General features: G+C 40.8%; 1 protein-coding gene across 8 annotated transcripts in view; it reads right to left on the bottom strand.

The window, feature by feature from the left end:
* Nucleotides 1-19219, bottom strand: part of PCNX1 (pecanex 1) — a 92170-nt gene extending 72951 nt beyond the window's left edge. For 5 of the 8 annotated variants that reach the window (XM_055806543.1, XM_055806656.1, XM_055806760.1 and 2 more), the window contains exons 1-5: nucleotides 18884-19219; nucleotides 10644-10852; nucleotides 5116-5221; nucleotides 2134-2179; nucleotides 1168-1257 (exon numbers count right to left, since the gene is read on the bottom strand). In XM_055806543.1, the coding sequence (XP_055662518.1) occupies nucleotides 1168-1257; nucleotides 2134-2179; nucleotides 5116-5221; nucleotides 10644-10852; nucleotides 18884-19036 (604 nt within the window). In that variant the 5' untranslated portion in view covers nucleotides 19037-19219. Of the gene's footprint in view, nucleotides 1-1167; nucleotides 1258-2133; nucleotides 2180-5115; nucleotides 5222-8828; nucleotides 8886-10643; nucleotides 10853-18883 lie in introns of those variants that run through there. The other 3 variants (XM_055806827.1, XM_027777345.2, XM_055806716.1) reach the window with 3 other exon arrangements.
* Nucleotides 19220-24301: the final 5082 nt, after the last annotated feature.

The following is a 24301-nucleotide window of genomic DNA, read 5'->3' as shown; positions in this document are numbered from 1 at the left end:
AGTTCACAGCTGGCAAGGACGCAGGCACTGGCACAGCTCTGTTGATACTATAATGAAACTCCCTACAATGTTACTGAGTTTTACTACCTCTAACACTGGTGCTGTTAAAGCAAGTCATGAAGATTTGCTGTTAGCTTTCAGTCAGAACAATTATTTGTTATCCATTACAGGCAGTCTCCCATAAAAGCGTCCACCTGCAGGCAGCATTGAAAGGCTACCTTCCCTTTTTGTACTGTCATTAAAAATACAAGATCTGGAGGCCAAGTTAAATTACTACAACTGCTAAATTTTTGTACAATGTATTTCCACATGTGTGATTTAAGAAGCTTCACAAACAGTTCCATTACTCAGCTGAAAACAGTAGAACCCTGCTGCCTATTACAACAGCACAGTCACCTGTAATCCTCTATGTTAAACACACTTTCTGCACTGAATCACATGGTAACAACTGAAAGAAACCCATCAGTCCCATTAGGTTGGCCAAAATGAACTATAGTATTGGCAGAGTTAACTTCCCGCTAACCACCAGGTACTTTAAAATTAGCAAACAAAAGGTTTACAGTTTTATGCTCTGTTTCAGTCTCAGACTTCTTCCTCGCAATGAAGCTAAACAAAAAGTGAGATCTGAAACAAGATTGGACAACTGAAGAATACAAGCTAGCAATTTCCTTACTAGGAAAGAAACAATTACAGGACTCTGATTGCTTCCAATATGCAAGCTGTCTATAGCTCCAGAAACACAGAACTCTGTGCAGGATTATTTACTTTACAGAAAGACATGCCTGATTTAAAAAAAAAAAAATCATTTGTACTGTAAAGTGAAGCAAAGCAAATTAGTCTACAATGAAGTCCACAAATCCCAGGCCAACTTCAGTATGAAACAGATCCTCTAGAGACATGTAAGCTAGCTATCTTTCAGTAGTAAGGAGAGAGAAAATATTTACTGCCTGCTAGAATATGCCAGAACAAGAAACATGCAGTCAAAGAATAAAGTTAAAAGTATTCAAGCTACACACCTGAGGAACTAAGAGTAATTGAGAAATTAAACAGAGCTCCAAGATACCCTTTCTTTGAGTTTATCAACAAACTGCATAAATTTATTTAGCATGTTAAGCAAACTGTCTTTGGTAACAAAATACCATGTTTAATATGCAGAAGAAATTTTACCTTGTTCTTCACTCCCTTCTTTACATAGGCTAGAACTCTGGCCAAGACTTAAACTGATATCATCAGAGGTTTTGGCAGTGTCAGTATCTCCTGTGAATTTTAAGAAAGAAGAGTAGTAGTGCTCAAAGTATTAGCACATACAACTATACACACTGCAGATTTCTCACCTGTCATGAAAGACCATTTTTTTTGTTTCTTAATTTGGAGGTTAATAACAATTATTACAAGTAACACAAGATTTCTTTTATGTTTTAGTAGTATTGCCTATCCTATTTCTTTTATGTTTTATATAAGATAGTTTTCATTCCACTACAGAGATCTTCTATGAAGTGCTGGAAAAGTATCTTACACAATGCAATGGAAAGTAACTTTTTTTTAAACGATGTATCTGTTTGATAATTCCTTTTTGCATGGTTGCCAATAAAAGAGGGGTAAGATTATAACAAAATACTTGTAAACATAAAGGTAAGGAAAAAATCAGGAAGGTGACAAAAACTTGTATCTCATTTTCTTTTGTCTTATTATTGGCTTAAATTACAAGATAGCCACTTTGCATATTACAAATAATTTATCTTTTCATCTCAGAGGAGTTGACAAGGGCTGTCCTGGACAATACTTTTGCTAGATGCCAAACAACTAGAAATAATAAAGTCATTGAAATACAAAATTCTGGTTGCTCAGAATTCAAAATAGTAAGCAGAAGTCCACTAAAACCAACCCCTTGGCTTTGTATTGACAAGCAAAAGTAAAACCTGTTATTACATTGAAAACAAGAGCATGGATTCAAGGTTATTATCTCCTAGCGTTTTAGACACATAACTTGCAACTCCAAGAAAGATTTTTTCTGTTTAGTAAACTTTGTACTTCACATTAACAAGGTAGACCATATTTGGAAAAAACATAGTAAGCAATAGTGATTTGAAGTGCTACTGCAAGGTAATTTTAAGTAGCAGCCAAAAATCTCACCTTTGATGGTTGCTGCTGTTCCTAGACGAGATAACCCAGATCCAACCTAGAAACAGGGAATTACGTAAAAAGCTGTAAACTTTCAGGAATTACCCAACTACTGTTTCCTATAACTGCAATACATGCATTTGCCTATACACTTAGGAGAGATTTTCCAAGGCACAAAAGCATCCAAAAGCACAATGCTGTAAAAACCTTTCTGACTCTGAATGTTTCCACTGCAAACAAAGATGACAAGGAATCTAATTATGCATCCAACTATATCACCACATTATTCTGTTTTATAGGAAGTGTACTTGGGAGATTTTGCTGTGCTGATTTTAAAAGCAGTTTCAAGAAAAAGTCCTAGATTAGAAAGTATTTCATGTGGTAACAAGATGGTATACTAATAACTGCTGTTGTAAAACTGCATGTTTAATGCAGTGATCACAGTTGCCTAAAATGCTTAAGGAAAACACCACATTAATATAAAACTTACCTGTTCAACATAGTAAACATCAAGCTAAACTCAGAAACTGCTCCCATTGGAAAAGATACATATTTTTACCAGGGTGAATTTTCAGGTTTCTCAAGAATTGGTCCAATGACCAGGTAACCACAAGAACCTAAGTGTTGGTACGTGGAAAGCAACAGCAAGCAGCATAAGCAGGATATATGACAGGATGATCCCTACTGGCAGCTGAACACACTTAAATCAATTGAACCTAAATATTTTACTGTATTTTATTGCTCCCTCTCATTCCTGCAAACACAGTTTTTCTTTTGAAGACAGCTTCCAAGTACACAGATTACAGTTACCTCAAAGCAAGTAAACTGGTTAGTGGAAGACTGCAGTATTCCTTATCTATTCTTGGATATCAGTTACAATCGCATTTCAAATTTATGGTGTCTGCTTTACAGCCGTGTTCTATGGCCAACCAGCAGGTACGTACCCCCTCATATGAAAACTAGCTAGCTGTTTAGGTTTTCAGTCTGCCTCTCTACCTATGTCCTGTAATCTGTAGCACATTATTCTGCAGAGGTGCTAAACAGAATTTAGTCTTTCCTTCAATAATATTTCCAATACCATCTCTCTCAAAGAACTCTGAAGAGCACACAAAAGTGTGCCTGTCAAATAATTAAACTACTCTGAAATAAGATAGAAGAACGCTTAAAAGCAAAATCTGAACCCAAGATACAGTAAAATATTGGCAATTTGACTTTACACTTTTGGGGATGATTTTTTTTCAAAACATCTCTAGTTCAAATGATTCTGAGGAAGAGAGCGTAGTTCTACTAACTCTTCTCTGTAAACACAGCAAATTTATGGTAATCTGAAAATGTATGCAGATTTTGTTCAGCCATACTAACAACAGCTTTACTACATGTAATGCAAAAACACAGTCAAGAGTTTAATGCATTTTCTTTACTACACTGTCACACACACTTTTAGCCATTTTGCCACATCTCAACTTTTCTTCCTTCAGGAACACACCTTGCTGAATGCAAGTGTATCAGCATGGGAAAACTATTTTGCACAAAAAACCAAACAAAACTCAGATGCTTACTGTTCACATACCCTTTTGATGCTGTGAATTCAATCACACAGGGGAGTAGTGAACACTAGTTTTATCAGCATAAACACATTTTAAACACTGTACTTCCTTTCACATTAGCTTTAACTGTGTTGTAGTGTCAGCATTAGAGCACACAGGAAAGAACACAACTTCTTCACATGCTTTAACATTAGAACTGTTTGAGTATGTTTGGAAATTTTTTTCTAAAGACCAGTGAAAGAAACATGACCCCTAGCATAGTTCTGTCTTCCTACATGGACCATCACTTCCTATTCCTTTGAATACTACCACGTATCTGCTCTCTTCAAAGGACAAAATCTCCTAGAGTATCTATGCTGCATAACAGATAAAACGCCAACATTAGCATAACACTGCACTATATTATATACTGCTTGCTCAGAGAGCTAATTAGGGCTTAACACTGTAATACCACACCAAGGATTTCCACATCATTCAAAAATAGCTTCTGTATTTTTAACATGGCACTGCATTGCTCATTGTCAATGTAACCATACAGTCTGGCCAGTCAATCTACTTGTCCTCATGAAGAGTGGTGAAAGAAAGATGCCACAACTGGCTAAACGTCACAAGTCAAACAGAAGCACATGCAGTGCTATAGAAGTTGAATACATAAATCTAGCACACATAAGGGAACAGAACAACTTCCCAAGTGCAATTACAAGGCAACTAGAGCATAATGAAGCTGCATTAAAATCTAATAAAGCCAAGTTCTTCAGCACTTTCATCTGGTGCACAGCAGCACCTATTTATTGCTTTCCTCCCAACCCTGTTAAGTATCAAAATACTTAACTTTCACAGAGGTCATCCAAAAATAGTTTTAGTTTTTCCATTTCTACCAGTTTATCTTGCTTTGTACTTCAACATACTAACATTTTTGACTGCAGAGTCTGACCTGTCAGCAGTAACAACTTTCAGAAAGCCACTTGGCATTGCAAGAGATAAGCATCTAAATGATAGATCAAACAAACATAAGGGAGGAAAACAAAGTTAGAACATACGGATGAAGTTACAGCTTGAGCTATCTAACAGCTCACTGACACGAAAAGAAAGAAGGAAGCCGTACACAGTGGGTCTCAGTACTCATCTGACCACACTCTGAGCCAGTTTTTGTTTACTAAATCAGAAGAAAGCTAACTGAGCTTAAGTGGATACTTTCTGATGGGACAGTAGGCTGCCATATAAAAATCCAGATATTCCTAAAATGAACCCAAGACGGGATGAGTAAGAGCTATGCAGCTGGAAGAGTGCAATGCCACCCTAATGAGCAGTTAAGAAATACAGAAAGGCAAGTTGTTTATCCTAATAAAAAAAAGTAAAATAATAGGAAAAAAATCAGCAAAGATTACTCTACAGATTGCAAAGCCAGTGGTACTAAAGCAACAACTGCAGCGGCTTTAATTCTTACCTGGTTGTTTGGATCTACCCCAGCGTAAGAATTGCGTGAACTACAGCCAACAGGGGGAGTTGCTTCTCGTATGAACTCTGACATCTCTATCCCTCCACCGGGGTCACTGAGGGAGACATAAGAGAAAGAAAAATGAAAACAAAACAGAACAACCACAAATATTAACCTAGCAGTTAAACAGAAGTTTGTCTATGCTATGTGTATGTTCAAAACAATTTTTCCTTTTTCAAATCAGGGGGTCAAATACATCCCAGTATTTCAGAGGAATACTGCCGATTTGACACAGGAAGCTCAGTCAGAGCTGGAGCACCCTATATATACATATACTGTCACAGAAGGTGCTGCCTGTCACCAACCAACACAAACTGTAGAAGACTTAAGAACTACAAGGCATTCTGAAATGCCAACACACAAACTTTCAGACCACCTGTTCAACTATAATACCAAGAAAAAAAAATCAATAGAAAAAGTACTAAAAAACTCTTTCAAAGAGCAGGGAAAGCACTCCAGATCTTTTCCTTATACTGATCTATGAACAAAGGGACAGGTTAACCAAGAAAGCCACACACCGTTTGTTGTAAAAGTTATCAGAAAGGCAGAGACATACAGGGCCATGGCATCTCTCCAACTGATGCAAACCACTTTCTACCAGAAAATAACTTCCCTTCCTCTAATTTACAGGCCCTACCAATAAATATTTTGAGGTACTATATACTTTTTTTTATTATGTCCTAGTGACTTCACCCTTTCAGGATTAGTAAGTATTGATTTGAAAGTATTTTCTAGATCAACATCACCAAACTGTAATTCAGCATGTCAAAGGCTTTAATTATAAAACAAAAGCAAGTTGGACCCGTCCATTAGTACAACAGGGTGGGAAACGAGTTGGGGACCACAGTTCAGGGATCCAACCTAACATTGTTTATTAACTGCAAAGAGGGAGAACCTCAGGCATCCTTTTTCTTCTCCCAGTACAGTTTTCTTCAGCCATCTTGATCCAGGAGACTTCAGAACAGAAGTAACTGCAGTGTCATTTGACACAGACCCTCTCTGCTCCTTCCCAAAGATAAACTGCCTTACAACACTCAATGCTTCAGAGCTGTGGCAAGCTCACTCCAACATTCTACTGGAGAAAACATATGCACAACCTTTCTCTATCTGGACTGAAGAAACTGAAGATGAAGCTCCTCTAGAGAAGGGGACAGAAGTGAACAGAAACACTGCAGGACTTACTTTAATTGACAACTAGTCTCACAGAAATATCTCATGCAGTAAGACCAACATCTAACAATTTCCATAATGTATGGAAATCAATCTAAGATGTTATAAACAAACTGTCTGTAGACTAAAGGACCTGAAATACCATTTAACCTACAGCATGACATTTCAAGTTGTTTTCATCTCAGAGAGGCGTAAAGGTACGACCTTGGGAACCATTCTAGAGCATACAAAAGGCCCCTGAACCTTCCTATGCCAGAGAGATGAAAAAAGGTTTGAAGTTAGGAACTTACTACCTCAGTAAAAATAAGAGACAACAAGCCTGGAATTAGCAGAACAACTGCTAAGTGGTCCAACTCCAGCAAACTGAGGAAAGAAGTGAAAAGCCATCATTTTGGTACAGCTCAGCAGCAAGACATAAGCATGCTTTTATTGATGTCTGTTTACAGAGCCCTCTCTGACCTGGTATTTACCAATCATGCTAAGGCAAAACCAGGTAAGGAAAAAACCACACATAACCATGAACAGAATTCAGCTTCAATAATTTCCACCAGCTTTAGACAAACAAAGTATTCATTACTTAAGCACTTTAAGAACATGTAGGGACATAACTTGAAGTTAAAGACTAAACTGAAAAATTCTCACTGAGATTTAAGTTCAGCATACATTATGATGACAACTGAAGATATAACAAAGAAACCTTTCACAAAAACATTAAATTCCTTTCCTCTGAGTAATTCATTGAGAAACACTGCATATGATTAAAGTATGTCCTGTGAAGTAGAAAAATAAGTCAATGTGAATAAACTCTCATGCATAGAATGGGGTAGCTAGCCTGGGTGGGAGAAGGAGGCAATTTTGTGTATAACTGAACCAACAGGTATCAGCATAACCAATAATATAACCCAGCACCACCACTCTACTCACAGCTGCTATATCATGTGTGCTGTCACAGAAATTAATGTATTAACAAAAGCTAGTAGCAAACAAAAACAAATAAAAGTCTCCAGGAACAAGCAGAATAATTCTTGAAATCTGTATTTTCATCATATGCATAACATTCTGGACTACAATGGCACACAGAAACCTTTAGGAGCAATCTTCTGCTACTGTTGTGGCCATTCCTTTTTGCTTTTAAGTTCTACAGTCAGTTTCTTACAGTTGACTGAATTTGTACCTTACAGCAAGTGCTACGCTTCTCAGTTTCCAAGTAAAAAACACTGAAGTGTAGTTACTGCACAGATTGAGAAGACTGAACTGGGCAAGAGTTGTAGAGGGTTTTGTTTGGTTTTTTTATTTTTATTTCTCTTGCCTGTTTAAAGTAGACTGTAACTCAAAGATGCAACATTCTCTAGCCGTCTGGTTTTTTTGCAGAAGTACATGTGAAAATCATGTAGCATTATGATTACAGGTCCTCCATGACAATGGAGACAGGGGACAGCAGTGTCACCAGGTTAATGCTTTATCATACTCTGAACCATAACAGTCACTGACACAAGAAAGAAACCATGTTCATATCCCCAAAAGCAAGACTGACTCCAGCGTTTTATCTATGTGGGTCTGCTGATATCCCAAAGACTACAACTGCACTGTTCCTTCTACCTTTTACATGAGATTAGGAGCCTGTATCCCCACTACTTGTTTTCATAAAATCTCACAGAAGCATTACTAACACCACCCCCTTAAGTACGAAAGCAGCAACTGCACTAGAAACTACAGAAGAAAACTCACATTCGTATCTCTAAGCGAAGACTTCTCTCAAAAATTCACTAGATAAATGCCTTGTTGTTTTCTCATCCTCTTTATAAAGCTGAAATTCTTAGAAACAGTAAGTTGTTCTTCACTTAAGCATGCCCAAGTTATTTGGAAAGATTAAAAACTCAGGTGTTTGATCCCATTCACAAACCAATGTGAATTGAAGACAAATCAGTAGTTCATGTAAACCTACAAATGACAGCATATCATTTTTGTCAGATACCCAAAAGCACCATTTTGCAGATAAATATCTCCAGAAGTAAAGAACAGCATTTCTTAGAAGCTAAACAGAATCCTAAACATAAACCAAACTATTGCATAATCTTTCAAAAATATTGATATTCACATCTGAAGAGGTCTCAGGGAGGGTGTATGTGGTAAAAAATCTAGGACAGCCTTGTATACTGTACTATATGTATTTATTTGGTATCACAGGCTGTAGCCTAAGTTATCAAAACTAATATTCTGATTATGCAAATATTTAAGGTAGTATGTCTGCTTACATCTCCCCTATATCCACCTTATGCTAGGGGAGCCGAGTTTAAAAAAAGAAAACCCTACATACACAATTCCTTTTAAGACAGCTTTCTTATAAGCATTCCAACTTAACTTACTAAGAAGGTGACCGACTGCTTTATATTAAACACTCACTCTACATCCCCTCTACTGGTTTGAACGTTATCCCAGAGTTCTTGTAAGCTTCCAGGCAAAGGTTAGTATATACTGTACATCCCACTTACCAAAAAGTAACTCCGTAATTTCTGCATTGACCTTGTTCCCAGTTCTAGTTAAGAGACCTGAAAGTGGGAACAAGGATCATATAAAAGTTAATGAAACTTTAGTTGGCAAGCAGGACACACAGCAAACTAACCTCTACTTCTGAGTTCACAAATGCTTATAATGTAGTAACTTGTCCCATGTCAACTGCTCCTTAGACAAAACAGAAATTCTGAAATATCCAGAAGTAACTCACAATACTAATAGAAAGAAGTCCCTTGCCAACTCTTGGCTACTGTTTTGGAAGCAAAAGCTACATGGCTTAAACACCAAACAAGCAAACCAACATATCTAAAGATGACAGCTTAACCATGCATTAGCAAGGCTGCATTGAAACAGAACAGAACACTAGTTTACTTTCATGAATTTTATTAAGCAGAATATGCATTACTATACATTTCAGCAAGCGTTCTGCCAAAAAAGCTCAATACAGTTTTAGTAAGGTATATGGTGATCCAAATGAAGTCACAATTAAAATCAGCAGGTTCAGTTACCAAACACAAGATGGAAAAAGGGTCAGGTTATAAAAGATTGATACAAGATGTTACTGTATGTCAACGTTAAAAGGAATCTAAGACACTGTTTTTGCTAACAATACCTGAGCCGAGAGCAGATTCAGAAGAACTTAAAACCCATCTCATGAGAAGCTACTCCACATACATAGTGAAGTCCTTTCACTTTTATGCTGAGCATTTTAAAGCGCATCACTAAACGCTTCCTTTCTTTAAGCATCCTGGTAAACAGACTTAAAGAGGCTTCTTGCAACTACATTTCCTTATAGCATATGTCTCCATATAGAAGTTTCAGGTTTCCAGGTTGGTTTTGTTGTGTTTTTTTCCCCAATACGACACACACAACCTTTTAAGAGTCAGGACAGCATACTCATTGCCTTACTCTGAAAACTATGGCTACTAGTACCAGAAACTCACAGACAAAAGAAAGGTCTTTAAAAGCTAACAATTCAAAGTCAATTTATTTCATGCAGTATAACTCTTTAAGATTGCCTCAATTATCTGGAGCCAGGCAGAGGCTTTGATAATAGAGCTTGTAACACATCCACTGCCTGATCAGACTGGTTAGGCTGGCCCTGTTGATGAGTCATCTTTTGCTCTTCTTTATCCAAATAGTTTGGTAAGAGAAGGAAAACCTCTGGGTTTGGTTTTTGTTTTGTTTTTTTTCATGCTGGCAACAGAAAAGAAAATTTGTGGAAAGGAATCACCTCCTATTGACAGTGCTTCAGAATCATTATCTTCATTACTGAGCTGAGCAATTCCAGAATTTCCAAATTCACAGGACAGCATTCTTCTGAAGTCTATGACCAGAATCAAGCACTGTATGTGACTCCCGCTTTTGCAAAGCAGCAAACTGAAACCCAGTCAAGCATTCCTTTTAGTGATAAAAGACTTAGCACATAGTATGTGGTCTTTGACAGCTAGATTTTTAAAACTAAGTCTACTGCTGAAAGAAGATTACTTGTACTGGTTGTGTTCATTAAGTATTTAGTGACCTCATCAGCACACATTTTCCATGCTATTGTTTAAGTGCTTCCAGCATTCTCAATATTGTTCTGGAACTCCTCTGGGGGAGGAACCAGGAAATTAACAAGAATCCATTATTTCAAACCTAATACGTAAATAAGTCTGCTTTTAAAGTCTTTCAGAACTACAAAGGTCTGCATCTATATTCCTCAGTGTTTTTTTCAACCACCATTCCAGTTAGAAATCTGATGAAGACAGGACTCCTTATCATTTGAAGCAGTGTACAGACAGACACCTTACCTGGGCCCATTGCTGTCTTTCCTCTTGGCTGAAACACTGCTTTGTTCTGTTTTTGCACCTCTGTCCATACGTTCACTGGCATTCCTCTCCACAATTTCTCCCTCATCCAGTGCCCTGTGCAAACGGTAATTCACCATCTTCAAAACGATAAAGAGAGCTGCTATCACCGGGCAGTAGACAGCTACTATCATCATGGAAGAAGGAAGAGCCTTTCAAAAGAGAGTAAGAAAGAGTTAGTGAACACAGTGATAAGTGTCCCTAAGCATACATAAGGCTACCTAGAGTTCAACAGTTTCTTCTACACAGAAAATACCGATCATACTTAAAAACAAAGGTTGAGACACACACCCCCTACATTTAAACTCTGTGTGGAGATTGTTAGGAGTCTAGCAACATAGAAAAAAGGAGCAGCTGGACTACAAGATACCAAAGCACCACAGGAACATGCTTAGTAGACCTATCACTGGACCCATCACTGGAGGTTGAACAAAATGCAACTCTTATTCTCTTTTTCGAGGCTATGGAATGCAAGACCTGGACTAAGAAACATAGAGCTAGCATGATTTTTTAGGTCACACCCAATACTTTTGATTAGTTCTTATGAATAAAAAAAATGGGAAGATTTTAAGCAACTTGAAAACTCAACCAGGCACAGGATATGACCTTATTTCAGGGCTAGGACACAGCACCAAGACCATTTCAGAAAAACAGGAGTCTGACAGCATGGTGGATAGGAGAAAACCTGCTCAACTACCGAACACAGATGTTTTGACTTAACTTAGTTTTTGTCAGCTTCGAACAGCTACTCTTGCATGACAAGATACTGATCAGTCACAAAAGCCAAAGTTTTCCCTGTCTGCATACAAAAAAAAAAAAAAGAAAAAAAAAAGCTGTTTACATCTGTGGCTCACATATTTGAGAAGTAGTCTACAATAATCTGCAGCATGTGGTCTTGCAGGTTATTTGTGCTAGACCATTACATGCCTGTGGAAAGGCAGCCAATGCAGATGTTCTGAAGAGAATTTTTCAGATATGTCAAAGGCGGCCAGAACCCACATGGAAAACCTCAGTCCTGAATTGTGCTTTTGAGATTTCACTCAGTTAAGACTTCTCATGCAACTTTTTCTGAAGTCCACAAGGTTTTTATAGATCAATCACTTCAGCAACAGATATTAAGTGAGGGCTAATAGCATTTTAAAAAAAGCACTAAGAGTACTAGTTAAAGTTCAGATTTTACTTCAAGGCTTTCCCCCTTCTAATTCACCTTTTATTCATATTTATAGTTTTGTCATTTCCCTAAGCAGTCACTAAACAAAATGAGATATTAACTCTTAGTCTTCATCCACAAATAGGTGACCTTCCTTACAAAAGCAAGAAGAGTCTGTGTTCTCAAATATTTTGCAGCATCACCACCCTTTAACCCACTAATGGAGTGGTACGGTTTGATATCAAGTTCTAACAGCCACAAATATATATATATACACACAGAGACATATGACAATCAGAACAGCATTTGTCACCCAGCACAAACGTTAGTTTAGTAAATGAGAAGACATGTACTGTCTTTTTAGACCTCCTAGCCCAAAGAGAATTCCAGCTTGTTTCATACACCTAGTCTCCCTCCCTGTACAGACCATTGCAAGTGAACAGTCTGTATGGTGACCAAAGCCCCACACACATCTTGCAGAACCAGCAAGGGAACACGACTGGAGAAGACAGAGCACCCTCCCTATTCTGCATAGAACTAGTTTTAGTCATTTAAGAGATCACAGTATTAATATTTCTACATATTCAAGAGCTTACTAGTCCTAGAAGACCTGGCAGTGCTCATCACACAATTTAAACCACGAGTTTAGGAAAAACACTGTTTGAATCTCCAAATACAAAATACTGTACTAATAAAGGGGATACAAGAATAAACATTTCTGAATGTTGTACTGACTGTTGACTTCAGAACAAAACAAATCCTTAGTCTGGCTGCTCACTTTCTGACAGTAAGCAAGAACAAATAATCAATATAACATTTCTAAAGCCAAACAAGTATAAATAATTGAACCCGGAATCAATCAGGAAGCAGGTTACCTATTAGGATTCTTTTCTTAAAGAGATCAAGTTTAACCTACCTTATCCTCCAAAACAAGTTAAGTCAACACCTAATATAACATCTGAAGTGGGACAGGAAAACTAAGCCAAGGTATGCCAAAGATTTTGTATGCAGAGCTGGACAAGGCCCTAATGGATAGGGAGAGACTCACTTACCAAGCACCACCTCAGAAGGAGAAAGAGGAAACAAAGCTATTTAAAAACAGCATCAGTAAGCAACCAGGAGCCACAACAATGCTAATAGCATCCATACAACCCCTGAAGCAACGCTACAAGGGTTTCCTCAAGAAATGCAGTGCTTCCCATTTGAATAACTTCAGAGGCAGCTAGCTCCCTGCAGGCAAGGGCAAGCCCGTTAAGTCTTGCTAAAGTTATGAGGTTCCTGTGACTGGATAGCAGGCTGTCTGGCAGGTACAAGAACTGCATCTACCCTCTCCTTAACAAGTACCTAGCGTTCAGAAGCCATTATCAGAAGGGTCAGTTTAACCCAGGCAGCAAAAGCTAGTTAGTCTATAAAAAACATGCCTATGGTTTTCTGTCTGGAGAGCTCTTCAATTTCTCCCCTCCACTTAGTCAGCAGGGAGGTCACACAGTGTATCCAGTTTATCTTGTGGAATGCAAAGTCTATCTGTTCCACAAAGCAAAGCTTTGAGAACAAGTGAGGGGAGAAGGCAAAACACTTCATGTAACTTGCAGCAAGCCCACTAAAGAATTAAAGTGCTTTTTCCTCACATCCTGTTTCCACTGGACTGCAGAAAGCTAAAAAATAAAGTTAACTCACTACTTCCGTTGTTCATATTCATTAGTACTTACTCCTTTCTGGATAGGGCACATACTTTGGGAATAGGAGACATTTTAGCATGTCCAGCATATTCTGCTGTCTGATCACAACTTAAGTATCATGCTGTGGTACAGCAGCACTTACCCACAGCACCAGCAACTCATCTGCATTCCAGCCTTGAGAGGGAGTAACTGCAACCTAACCTAAGCCACTAGTGCCTTCTCTATTCTTCTTGGCCAAACTTGGAAACATTCAACTTCCACTTGAGGTCTTCCCTCCACAGGGCAAGTTAAAGTAAGATTAGTATTTAAAACTAAGGTTGACACTTTACCACATTTGAGGAGAGACAGGCCTCCCGCCAGCATAACTGAACATCCTACATAGTATCATCTTTAAGGTTGGAAAACAAATCGAAGTCCTACAAATTCACAGCTAGATCTCATTTTGGTTCTTTTCATAAGTACTAAAGCATTTTTTATTGGGCACAACAGACTAAAAACCTCAGGTTACAGCTTGTTAGCAGGCACCAGCTGGCTACAAGTCTGTAGCTGCAACAGCATTTCACAGAACATCCCATTTCACTGCATTTCTCTAGTCACTTCCATTAGCACCAAAAGAAAACATGCACTGAACAACAGTAGTCACAACTGAAGCTCCTGTAGGAGAGAAAAAAAAGAGCTAGACAAGACCATACAGAAACCGCCTGGTTTAATTACATTCTGTTGAAAACTTCCGTCATCTAGTTGCCGAATAAACCCAACCGTTAGATAAACTCCTAGCTGAAAATATTTCCCTAAATCTTAAAGGGAAGCTAAGTAGAACTCTCAGAGATTGAGGGGGAGGGAAAGGACACTGACTTTTTACCACCTTTCCCTCAGGAGTTACCTTCCAAAACAACCTATGAAATCCATACTGTACAAGTGGACAAAGGTAAGATGCGGGAATGCACAGCTGAAAAGTGGGACTGTCCCTTCTGGAAACTGCTGGCTGTTATGTCAGCTCAGTTGTACCACAACACATCTTTCATGAAAGAGTAGGCAGAAAAAGCTTTAAGCAATCCTAGATTCCAATGATCAATCTACAAAAAAAAGAAGCCTCAGACCACTAGTTACAGGGCTAAAATATTCCCACTTGAACTACAAAGGTCACTGTATCTTGATTCAACATTTCAAATACATAAATGCCAGGAACCAGAGGGAATTTCATTGATCACAGACTACACTACATACTTAAAGAAACAAAGACTATATAGATCTTACCCTAATCACATCTAGTTTTAGCTAGCCACTACAGATGCAATGAAACTTCCAGATTCTTTTTGAGAAGAGATATATAGGTGTTGAAAACGTTCATAGGTAAGGCTCCTAACCCAAATCAGATTGCCATCCCTACGTAAAACTTATATCAAACATTCATTATGCAGTAACAGTTGTCTTGTAAAATGCTTTCAAGTTCAAGCATTCTGAGGCCAGTATTTTGTAGAAATATTCATAATGAAGAGGAGGAAAGATCAAGAAATAGCAGATGTAGTTTTGTCACCAATTTTCGTTTATGAACAGCCAGAGCCCTTAAGAACTGCTGTTACCAGGAAGCATGTTCAGTTACAAGTTACCTAGTTTTTAACTGAAACCTCAAGGTATACAAATGAAATTTTGCTCTAAGCTGCATCTAGTTGCTTGGCTACTAATGTGGGATACTAACAATTCTCATCATACATCCAGCTTCAAGTACTTAAACTCTTAGTTTAAGAAACAGCACCTATTTCAGAAACTTCACTGGAAAAAAGAGCTTTCACATGAAGCTATGTTTATGTGACCTACTTCTCTAACTATGCACACAAGTCAGGAAATCAAGTGCCTATTAAGTGAACTGTTGTCTAAATGAGCTTGACTTTGACAGACAAGTTCTGTAGGTACATACAAGCCTATCACCCCAAGCAAGGTACAGTCCTGGCTCCTCTTCAGACACTGGCAAAGTTCCATGAGTGCCAGAGCCAAGACCTCACCCCCTCCTGCACACGTGGTGGGGCTGAAACAGCATTCCGACAAGGGGAAGTGCTTTGGCAACCTCCTCTCTTCCCTTCCCCCTTGCAACACTGATGCATAACATCGGCCTCTGCATTTAGGGTATTTTTTCCCAGCTCTATCACTGTAGTTTACAACCCAGGTGTACAGTTTCCCCATATTGTAGCATATTTTTTTTCCTCCCAACTTGAGTTTTGGATTAGAGTAAAAACAGCGATCACCTCTTATGACAGATATGCAGATCAACAAGTACAGCTGAGTGTTACTGAATGCAAATATTCAAACAGGATAGATTTAACTAGTCTAGAAAGCAGTATTTTTGTACGCATGCTGCCAAGCCACAGATCCAAGAGTACAGAACTCAAGCAGACATTTATCTTCCTCTACACCCCAATTCCTTCAATATCTAGTTTTCTTTTTGCCGCACTTCCAACAAGGACAGGTTAAGCATATGAATACATGAGAAAATTAAAAGTATCCGGATCTGTAATATACACATCCATGGATACATCTGTCTTTTCCTTCACACAGGGTACAGACCTCACTTTCACATGCTTAAGCTTAGAAAGCAGATGAGAGACCAAGAAAGGCTACCTGACTTCCACTGCCAATTTCTTCAGTTGGTTTGTACTGTGCATTAAACCCATCAATCCTAACAGCACTGGCATACACGTGCAAAAAAACAGAGTTAACCTGCTGACCACAAGCATTACCAGAATCAATAGAAGGAATACACAGATGAAAGATTAGCAACAAAAAATGCAAGAAACTAGGACTTTAAGCAGTGAGTGCATCTAAATTAACATATCTAGTAGAGATTAAGTGTTCCATTCCTGTTGGGGGTTAAATAACATTGGAAAAAGTGTGATTAGCTTAGTGTAAAATGCATTCAGCCTTGACAGCCAGCTACAAGGAAAGTTCTTAGGGGATCCTTTTGCCTTTGTTGCTACAAAACAGCTTAGGAATAACTACAGTTATGGCTGCCCCAACACATCTAAGCAACACTATGATCTTGGAATTCCTTATATGAGGAAGTTTTAGAAGCAATATAAAGCCTGCCAGCATTGTAAGTCTTTCTATACACCTTGTTTTTTAAACGCACAGGGTTGTCTGCCAGCAACAAGTCATTTGAAGCTAGCTTTGAAACTCCCTCCTACACATCAGTGAGCCATGCTCAGAATTCATCTTGCAATTACCTAAGACTTTTTAAGCAAGTTTTGCTTATTTATGTATGTCCTACAGCAATACAACATTTACTGCTTTTTATTCTGAAAGAGCTGAAGAGATGCTAAAGAGCAAAGAGGACCATCACAGTTCCCCCTGTTTAGTTTATGTCTAGACAACACTTAAACTGCAGAGAGTGGAAAGAGGGAAAACCGCCAAACATGATTCAATCTGCTTTAACTTGTGACTAATCTCCCTACTCATTCTCGGGGAAGTTGGCACTTGTTGCATCTTTAACTTGTCCAGAGCTACGAAGCAAGAGAATTTCTCTGACCTCAACAAAACCCACAGCAGCTTGCTTTGGCCTGTCTTTTCCCTTTTTTACAGGAAAAGAAAAAATATTTAAGCAACACTGAAGTTTACCCCATAGTACGGGCAACTGAAGCTTAACTGCTGCTCTAAGAGCGTCAGGAGACTCAAATGCTAGTCCAGATTTACCAGTTGTCAAAAGACCTACGTACAATATAAATCAGCTCCACCTGAGAAGTCTCCTTGCACATGCAGGATAGAGCTCAACACACCCTTAAGAACAGCTTTTTCAGCAAGGCAGTACTAACTAAATAGACTACTCCTGTCAAAGCAGAAGAGCAGGACTTCTAGAAAAACAAAAAAAAAAGTTACATTTGAGATCAAAAGGACTCTCCCTCTTTCCATATTCAGTGGAATTCCAAATAGATACAGATTCACAGAGAGGATCTACTTAAGTTGCAAGTTTTATCTAGTTGTTGTCACATTAACTTTGGTTTTAAAAGCAGTTTGTCTCAGTCTGCAGTTTCCTTGCCAGCAGTCTCAAGTTTTCAAACAAAAAGCCTTGGAGCTACCTTTTCCAAGACATAGTAATATGAATTAAAAACTAAATATACAGGGCTGCAACTACCTCCTCCACATTAGCTATTTCTTAGTGTGAAGTGTCTCATACTGCAATCTTACAAATTGCTCTTTAACAAAGCAAATACCTGACCCCAGAGCTCCTGATCTCTGCAATTGCACTCACATGTAACAGTTTTTCCTCCAAGGCTTCATTCACTAACTCACTTTTTTTTTCCCACAAGGCAGTTTCTACTTTTAAGTTGCCACAGCATCTGGACCTGGCCGACTTGCAAATTACATTCTACCTCATATGCTCAAGACTGGTGACAACACACCTGGCATGATCACACTTTTCTACTGAGAAATCTGAAGTATTAGTATTCCATAAATACACACAAGTTATACAGAAAGAAAAGCACTGGCTAAAAGGAAACTGCCCCCTTCTCTCTTAACTGATCATACCTTTCCTGTATTTGTTTCTATATCCACACGTCAATACAGTTTCTAGATTTAAAGGTTAGTATTTTAGACAACTTTGATTGAAGTATCAGATACAAGGGCACATTCAACAGGAATTTTCCCAACCCAAGAATGCTGAATTCTGGACACAAGCAAAAAACCCACAGTAATTTCTTATCAGTAACACAGAGCTCAGACACATTGCCAGTCAGCACACAGTACACTACCCTACGGCTAAATAAGCTTCCAGCTTTTGGACCCTGAAGCACATCCCTCCCCCAGTCTCAAAAGTCAGACGAGGATACCAGCCAGAAACACCGGCTGGCTCAGCCAGCTTCTACAGAAACTGTGCTTTGTCCTGGACTACCAGTGGAAGCTAGTGCAGCTTGGCCAATTCTGAAGGCAAGTAAACAGAACACCCAAAGCAAGGTGCCAGCGCCCGAAGCCATGCCGCGCCCGATGCGCCCCGCTAGCACCCCACACACACACCCCTTCCCGGTAACAGCTCCGTGCCTCCCAAACGCCGCGGCCTCAGAGGTACTCCGGGCCGCTCGATGGCGGCTGCCGGGCCCGCCGTGAGCCACCGCGCACAGCGGCGGGCAGAGCCGCGGGCGGCGGGGCCCCTTCCCGGGGCAGCCGGGCAGCGGCAGCGCGCAGGCCCCGCCGCGGGCAGGGGGCGCACGTGCGACGGCCCCGCGGCCCTTCCCGCCCCCCCGCCCCCCCCCCGCCACGGGCCTCCCCGCCGCCGCCGCCGAGGCGGGCGGCCCCCCGCGAGGCCCGCCCGCCCCGAGGCCAAGGCCGACACCGTCCCCCCGGGCTCGGCGACGGGCCGCGCTCACCATGTAGAGGGTGAAGGGGAAGCCGAGCAAGAAGAGCCACAGGTAGAGGTGCAGCGCGTTGACCCCAGCGCCCTGGTGCGGGTCCTGGTACCAGCCGCCGCTCAGCGCCGCCCACACGCCCTGGCGCAGGATCTGCAGCACCTGGGAGCCCATGGCGGCCCCGCTCCGCCGAGCCGGCCCCGCTCTATCCGCCCTGCGAGCCCGGGCAGAGCCGCGCGCCGCCCGCGCTCCGCGACAGCCCGCACGGCCGCAACCGCCGCCGCCGCCTCCCCAGCAACGCCGCCGCCATCTTATGTCCGGGCCTCGGGCCGGCCGCCCGCCCCCGCGCCGCCGATAGACCGGCAGCCCTTGCGGCAGGGGACGCCCGCCCCGCGCTCTGCCGCCGGGTACGGACGACGCCGTGGGGGCGGGCGCGCCCGCTACTGCGCCTGCGCGCGGCCTGCGCGCTGCCCCCGCCTCCGCCGCGCGGGGCACGACGGCTGCTGGCGCCCCCTGGCGGCGTTGGCCGCGGGGCGGGTGGCCCACTGCCGCCGTAACCGGCACGCTTCCAGGGCCCAAATCCCTGCCCCGCGGCGGCGGCGGGCCGTGGCCCCCGGAGCACCGGGTCCGCCGATCACTGAGGCACGCTAGTGCCAGCGGCCCGGCCGGGGTGGCTCTCGGCCTGGCGCGGTGGCAGGATTTGCCTAGAAAATGGAGGGAGACACGACCGCAGCTGAGGGCTCGCCCTTCCCCTCGCGCAGGGCCTTGCTCCTGGCGAAGCACAGCAGCCTCTTCTTGCGGCAGGACATTGTCCCATCGCACAGTTCGGTTTTTAAAATTAGAGCAAGATAACAACCTCACCATTTTTTGAGGCCTTCTGTCTACTGACAGTATCTGATTTGACCAAAACGCTTGCATGCCGGGCCCCACCAAAGGGTTTGTGGTGGTGTTGCTTTCACCCCACACAAAGCCAGAATCGCTGCGGTTTGTCGGAAAGGTGAACTCAACAGAGCAGGCCATAGTTACACCCCGCGTTTCTCATATACTTGTCTCAACTTCCACCTTCAGCTATTTTTGGAGAAGGTCACTAATTCTCACCAAGCCCTAGCATTCAAGCTTTCCCCTTAGACAAGCACATCCCAAAAGTCACACGTTAGAGAGGGAGAGATGAGGGAAGGAGTTTACAGAGTGCTGTCAAGCAGGGGAAAGGGGAGGTCTCCTCCTTCAAACTCAAATGAGTAATGCTGAGGATCCCTCTCTAAATTACCTGACTCTCCAGCCATACTCGGGGAAAAAGTAACTTTGAGGACACACAATGATCCTGTCGCTGTGGCAGCAGGAGGATCCCATATAGGTTCTATCCTGAAACTAGGACACTGCCCTTCTCCAGCAGATACGGGACTGGGCAACAGCACCTTTGGGTCTGCTGCAGAGGAATTGCAGGAATGAAAAAACCTGAGCGTGCACTCAGTCATGACTCATGATGAGCATGCATTTGGGCTGGTGTTTTCAAGACGCTGCGTTAATGCCACAGTCTCCACAGTGTTTTTCTCCCTGACAGTGGACCAATGGCAGCATTTGGCTATTCTTGGAAAACCAGAAGAGAGAAGTGACTGACTCAAAGCAGATGTAGATGATCTATTTTTTGTTTTCCCAGTGGAAAAGTAGGGAGAAGGGACGGATACAAAACCCCAACCATGATGGCAGTCTTTCCCCAGTATAAACAAATAAACCATTTTTAACTTTATTGTTTCATATAATGTGTTTTCAAACACAAGACTGCTAGCAGTATTTTGCAAAGAAGATTTTTTTTTTCCCCACTATCAAACAGGATTGAGATATGAAAGGAAAAAAGGGGGGGGGGGGGGGGGGGAGACCAGGAGGATGGGGGATGGACACAGCCAACAGGGAAAACCCACGGAGGATTATCATGGATGGGGAGGGAGAGTTCCCTTTATCCTTTTGGGATAAAGCCAAGCATGACAAGCCTCACCAGTTACAGTAGAAAAAATAAAGCTACGAAGCCTGTTTCAACTACATCGTTTGCCAAAATACCATTAAAAACTAACATTACAAATACAGCTGTTGAAAGATGACATTTTTAGGATGTGTAACCCATAAAAATGATATTGTAATGATCAGGATTATGAAGCATTAGTTCTTCCAGCAGCTGTTTTATGAATGTTACATAAAAGCTGTTCACCTTCTTCCCAAAAAGGAAGCAAGAGGGATAACATTCAATAGTAACGTGTCTGAAAGCTGCAATAAATGCTTTAAAAATGTTTATGCTTCTGTTTAGGAGCCATTGATTGAGTCTGGACAGATGAGCCTCAGCCTCATCATAATGATTCATGTTAAACAGCGTCCCTGTGTGAGAGGCTGGATGCTGTGGAAGGTTATGGCTGCTTCCCCAGCCCTGCTCCTAAAAGTCATTGGACCAGCCATGAAGTGATGGAGGCCTGGGGGTATGGGGAGGGGGTGTTAAAGCAAAACACAAACAGTGGAAAGAAAGCAGAAATATTACAGGCTCAGCCCTGGTCCATAACAGTGTAACCTAATTTAGCACAGATAACCCTGTTCAAGAACATTTCATCATGGGATGATCTAGTCTGTGTCCAGTAAAATAAGCGAGAGAATATCACATGCTTGAGAGGACAATTACATTTTGTTGCTTAGCTGTTTAAATGCAGACAGGCTGAAAACATTTGGACACAAGATGAGGAAATAATATTATTGGAATCCATCCACACCCAAAGGTAAAAATGATAACAAGCCCCGTTGCAGACAACAAAGAAAAAAAAAATCATTATTAGCTTTTAAGGGAAACAAACAATCCACATCTGGATAGAAAGTAACAGCAGTAGACTCATGCAATCCAACAAAAAACTAGCTTATCTTCTGCACTCTAGCCTTACAATGGGTATTACTCTGTACAGGAAAAGAGCATGCTCTAGGAAAAATAGTGCATGACATCAGTGAAAAGCAACAATTTATTAGATAAAATATTTAAGAGAGGAGGCATCAAATCAAATGATTGGAGATCAACCTATTTTTCTCCAACATTTCTCTTGTAATTTAGCATGCCAAGACTCAGGCAAAGAAGTCATGTGCCACATAAGCCAACATTACACAGGAAGAGACCAATTTAAACTTTAACTTTTATTTCAGCCAAACAATAGTTCAATCCCATTTTTCCTCACGTTTTTTATGTATGTACACAGTCAAGTGCCCTCCTTACAACTACAGGATATTGGTGAAACTTCTGTAGCAAATTAGTATTATTGGCTCTCTTCATTATGGCATCATATTAAAGATAGAGCTGTTTTGACTTGGAATTGGCCAAAAAAGAATGATCTTGTAATCGTTCACAGCAACATTTTTGTTTACTTCATGCCACACTCTGGTGGGTTGAAATGGCATTTGCAAAATCAGGGCAACGCTGTATGTGGTACACAGTAGAACATGTTTTACCAAATACTGAAATGGATAAACTAATCACCATTTCTTGACCAGCCTTATAAGCACACTTTTTCCAATGCATGATATTGATATTACAAGAACAGGAAGTTAATCAAACAGTAACAAAACACTAAAACCTGCAACAATAATGCTTCAGCATGTTGCCATTTCTAAGAATAATATTGCAGCATGCTTTGCACCATTAGTAGTACTTTAGTCTCTCTTATCTTCTCATTCAAAAGAATGAGGTTCTACACTTTCCCTCCAGACATCTTTTGTGGGATAACTAATTTAAAAAATATAATTTTTGGGTATCAAGAGCATGCCTAAGTTTTATGAGAACATAACTTAGATAATTAGGACAAGAGGTGAAACAGAAAGTTAAAAAGAATGTTTTGCCTAAATTGGGTGCAATTTATTATGTCCAGAAACAAGCTTATGATTGGCAATTCCTTGTAATTTTTCATTTCAGTAATCACAGTATGATACCAAGCTGTAAGTAGCTAATAAAATAAGCAGCAGAAAATAAGAAAAACACTGATTTACTCACTTTACAATTATGAGGGTTAGTAATTCTCTCTCCGTGCTGGACAGGGCATTAGCTTTCCAATGAAGATTGACAAGCTAGGCCTTGGTGGCTCACTACCAACTTTTATTTACTTCTTCCTATTGATTCCTTGTCTCAGGACCTATAGTTAGACAGCAGCATTTCAACCTTGATTTTTGGATCCTGCTGACACATACTACTTACTGCGGATTGGATATAGTATCCAAAACAAACAGCAACTTTGGTTCCAAAAAGAAAGAAATAAAAAGACAAAAATAAATTTTCTATATAAACCATTACAATCAATCAGCCAAGAAGAAAACTGCACCCATCTTTTGACTTTCCTGCTGAAGCAATAGTTAAAATATATACTTGCTACTTGGACATTAATAAGAGTCTTTGTATAATGTTAAGTCTTGACTTTTTTCCCCTGTCATTCCCCTGTAGTTGAAACCTGGTTAAAAAAAATGGTTTATCTGAATTCAGAACATTGTTATAAAATGGTGATAGATATATTTTATTCTCTCATATGAAACTAAGAAGCAGGCTTACCTGCAAGGGTGATAGAAACCAGGAAGTCATTCTACAATAATATTTGTTAGCCTGGTGCCACTGTAAGACAGCTAATTTTCTTATAAAACCTGTCAGGAAGTTGTTCTAGATTTGCCTTTAATTACAGTAGAGTGGTTTTTGACAACTGCAGGACTCTACTGAACATGTTGCCATCATGTTAACATCTGATGGCAGCTTATCTGCTATTTGCAGTTTTTAAACAAACTTCTAAGCAAGAGCCAGATCCTTTCACAGACCATGCTTCTTTTCTAGCAAGGAGGCCACACCAGATTCAACTTCACAAGCTAAGAAGTTGCTATGAAATTACTCTGTGAAATTCAGTCCTGTATATTACCCCCACTCCCAACTGGAATACAGCCTTTAGAAACAACAAGAAAAATGATGCCTATTCTCTAGCATTTCAGCACAGACCAAATGTAGATTTACCAACAGGAAGGTTACACGGCAGGAGACCTCCTCTCCCTGCCGCGCTGGCAGGTTCACTGCTCACAGCACACAATAGAGCCCCAGCTGCGTGCCAGGCTGCCGCCTGCACCCACCTTTTTCACAGCTGCAGCACCAAACACGCTCCCAGACCCACCTGCCCTTTCAGCATACACCCTGCCTAGCAGCTTGTGGGGCAGGCCAAACCATCCCCTCTCTCTCAGCATGCAAGAACACAAATCATGAAAAGGGAAGAAAGATTTGGGGGTTGTTTTGGGTTTTTTCTTTTTTTCAACTATACCTATGACTAACATAGTTCTCCATAGTACTCCACAGCGCTACTTAGGGAGAGATCAATTCTCTGGGTGGAGGATGCTAATTACTGATCTGCAAACAGCTGAACTATGAAGCTCACAGTCCCATTAATCCTGCCCCCG

This window comes from Falco peregrinus, chromosome 1 (genome assembly GCF_023634155.1).
Source record: "Falco peregrinus isolate bFalPer1 chromosome 1, bFalPer1.pri, whole genome shotgun sequence".
Taxonomy (NCBI): Eukaryota; Metazoa; Chordata; class Aves; order Falconiformes; family Falconidae; genus Falco; species Falco peregrinus.
Note: the sequence above shows the minus strand (reverse complement) of the source record. Positions and strands in the feature narration are given on the sequence as shown.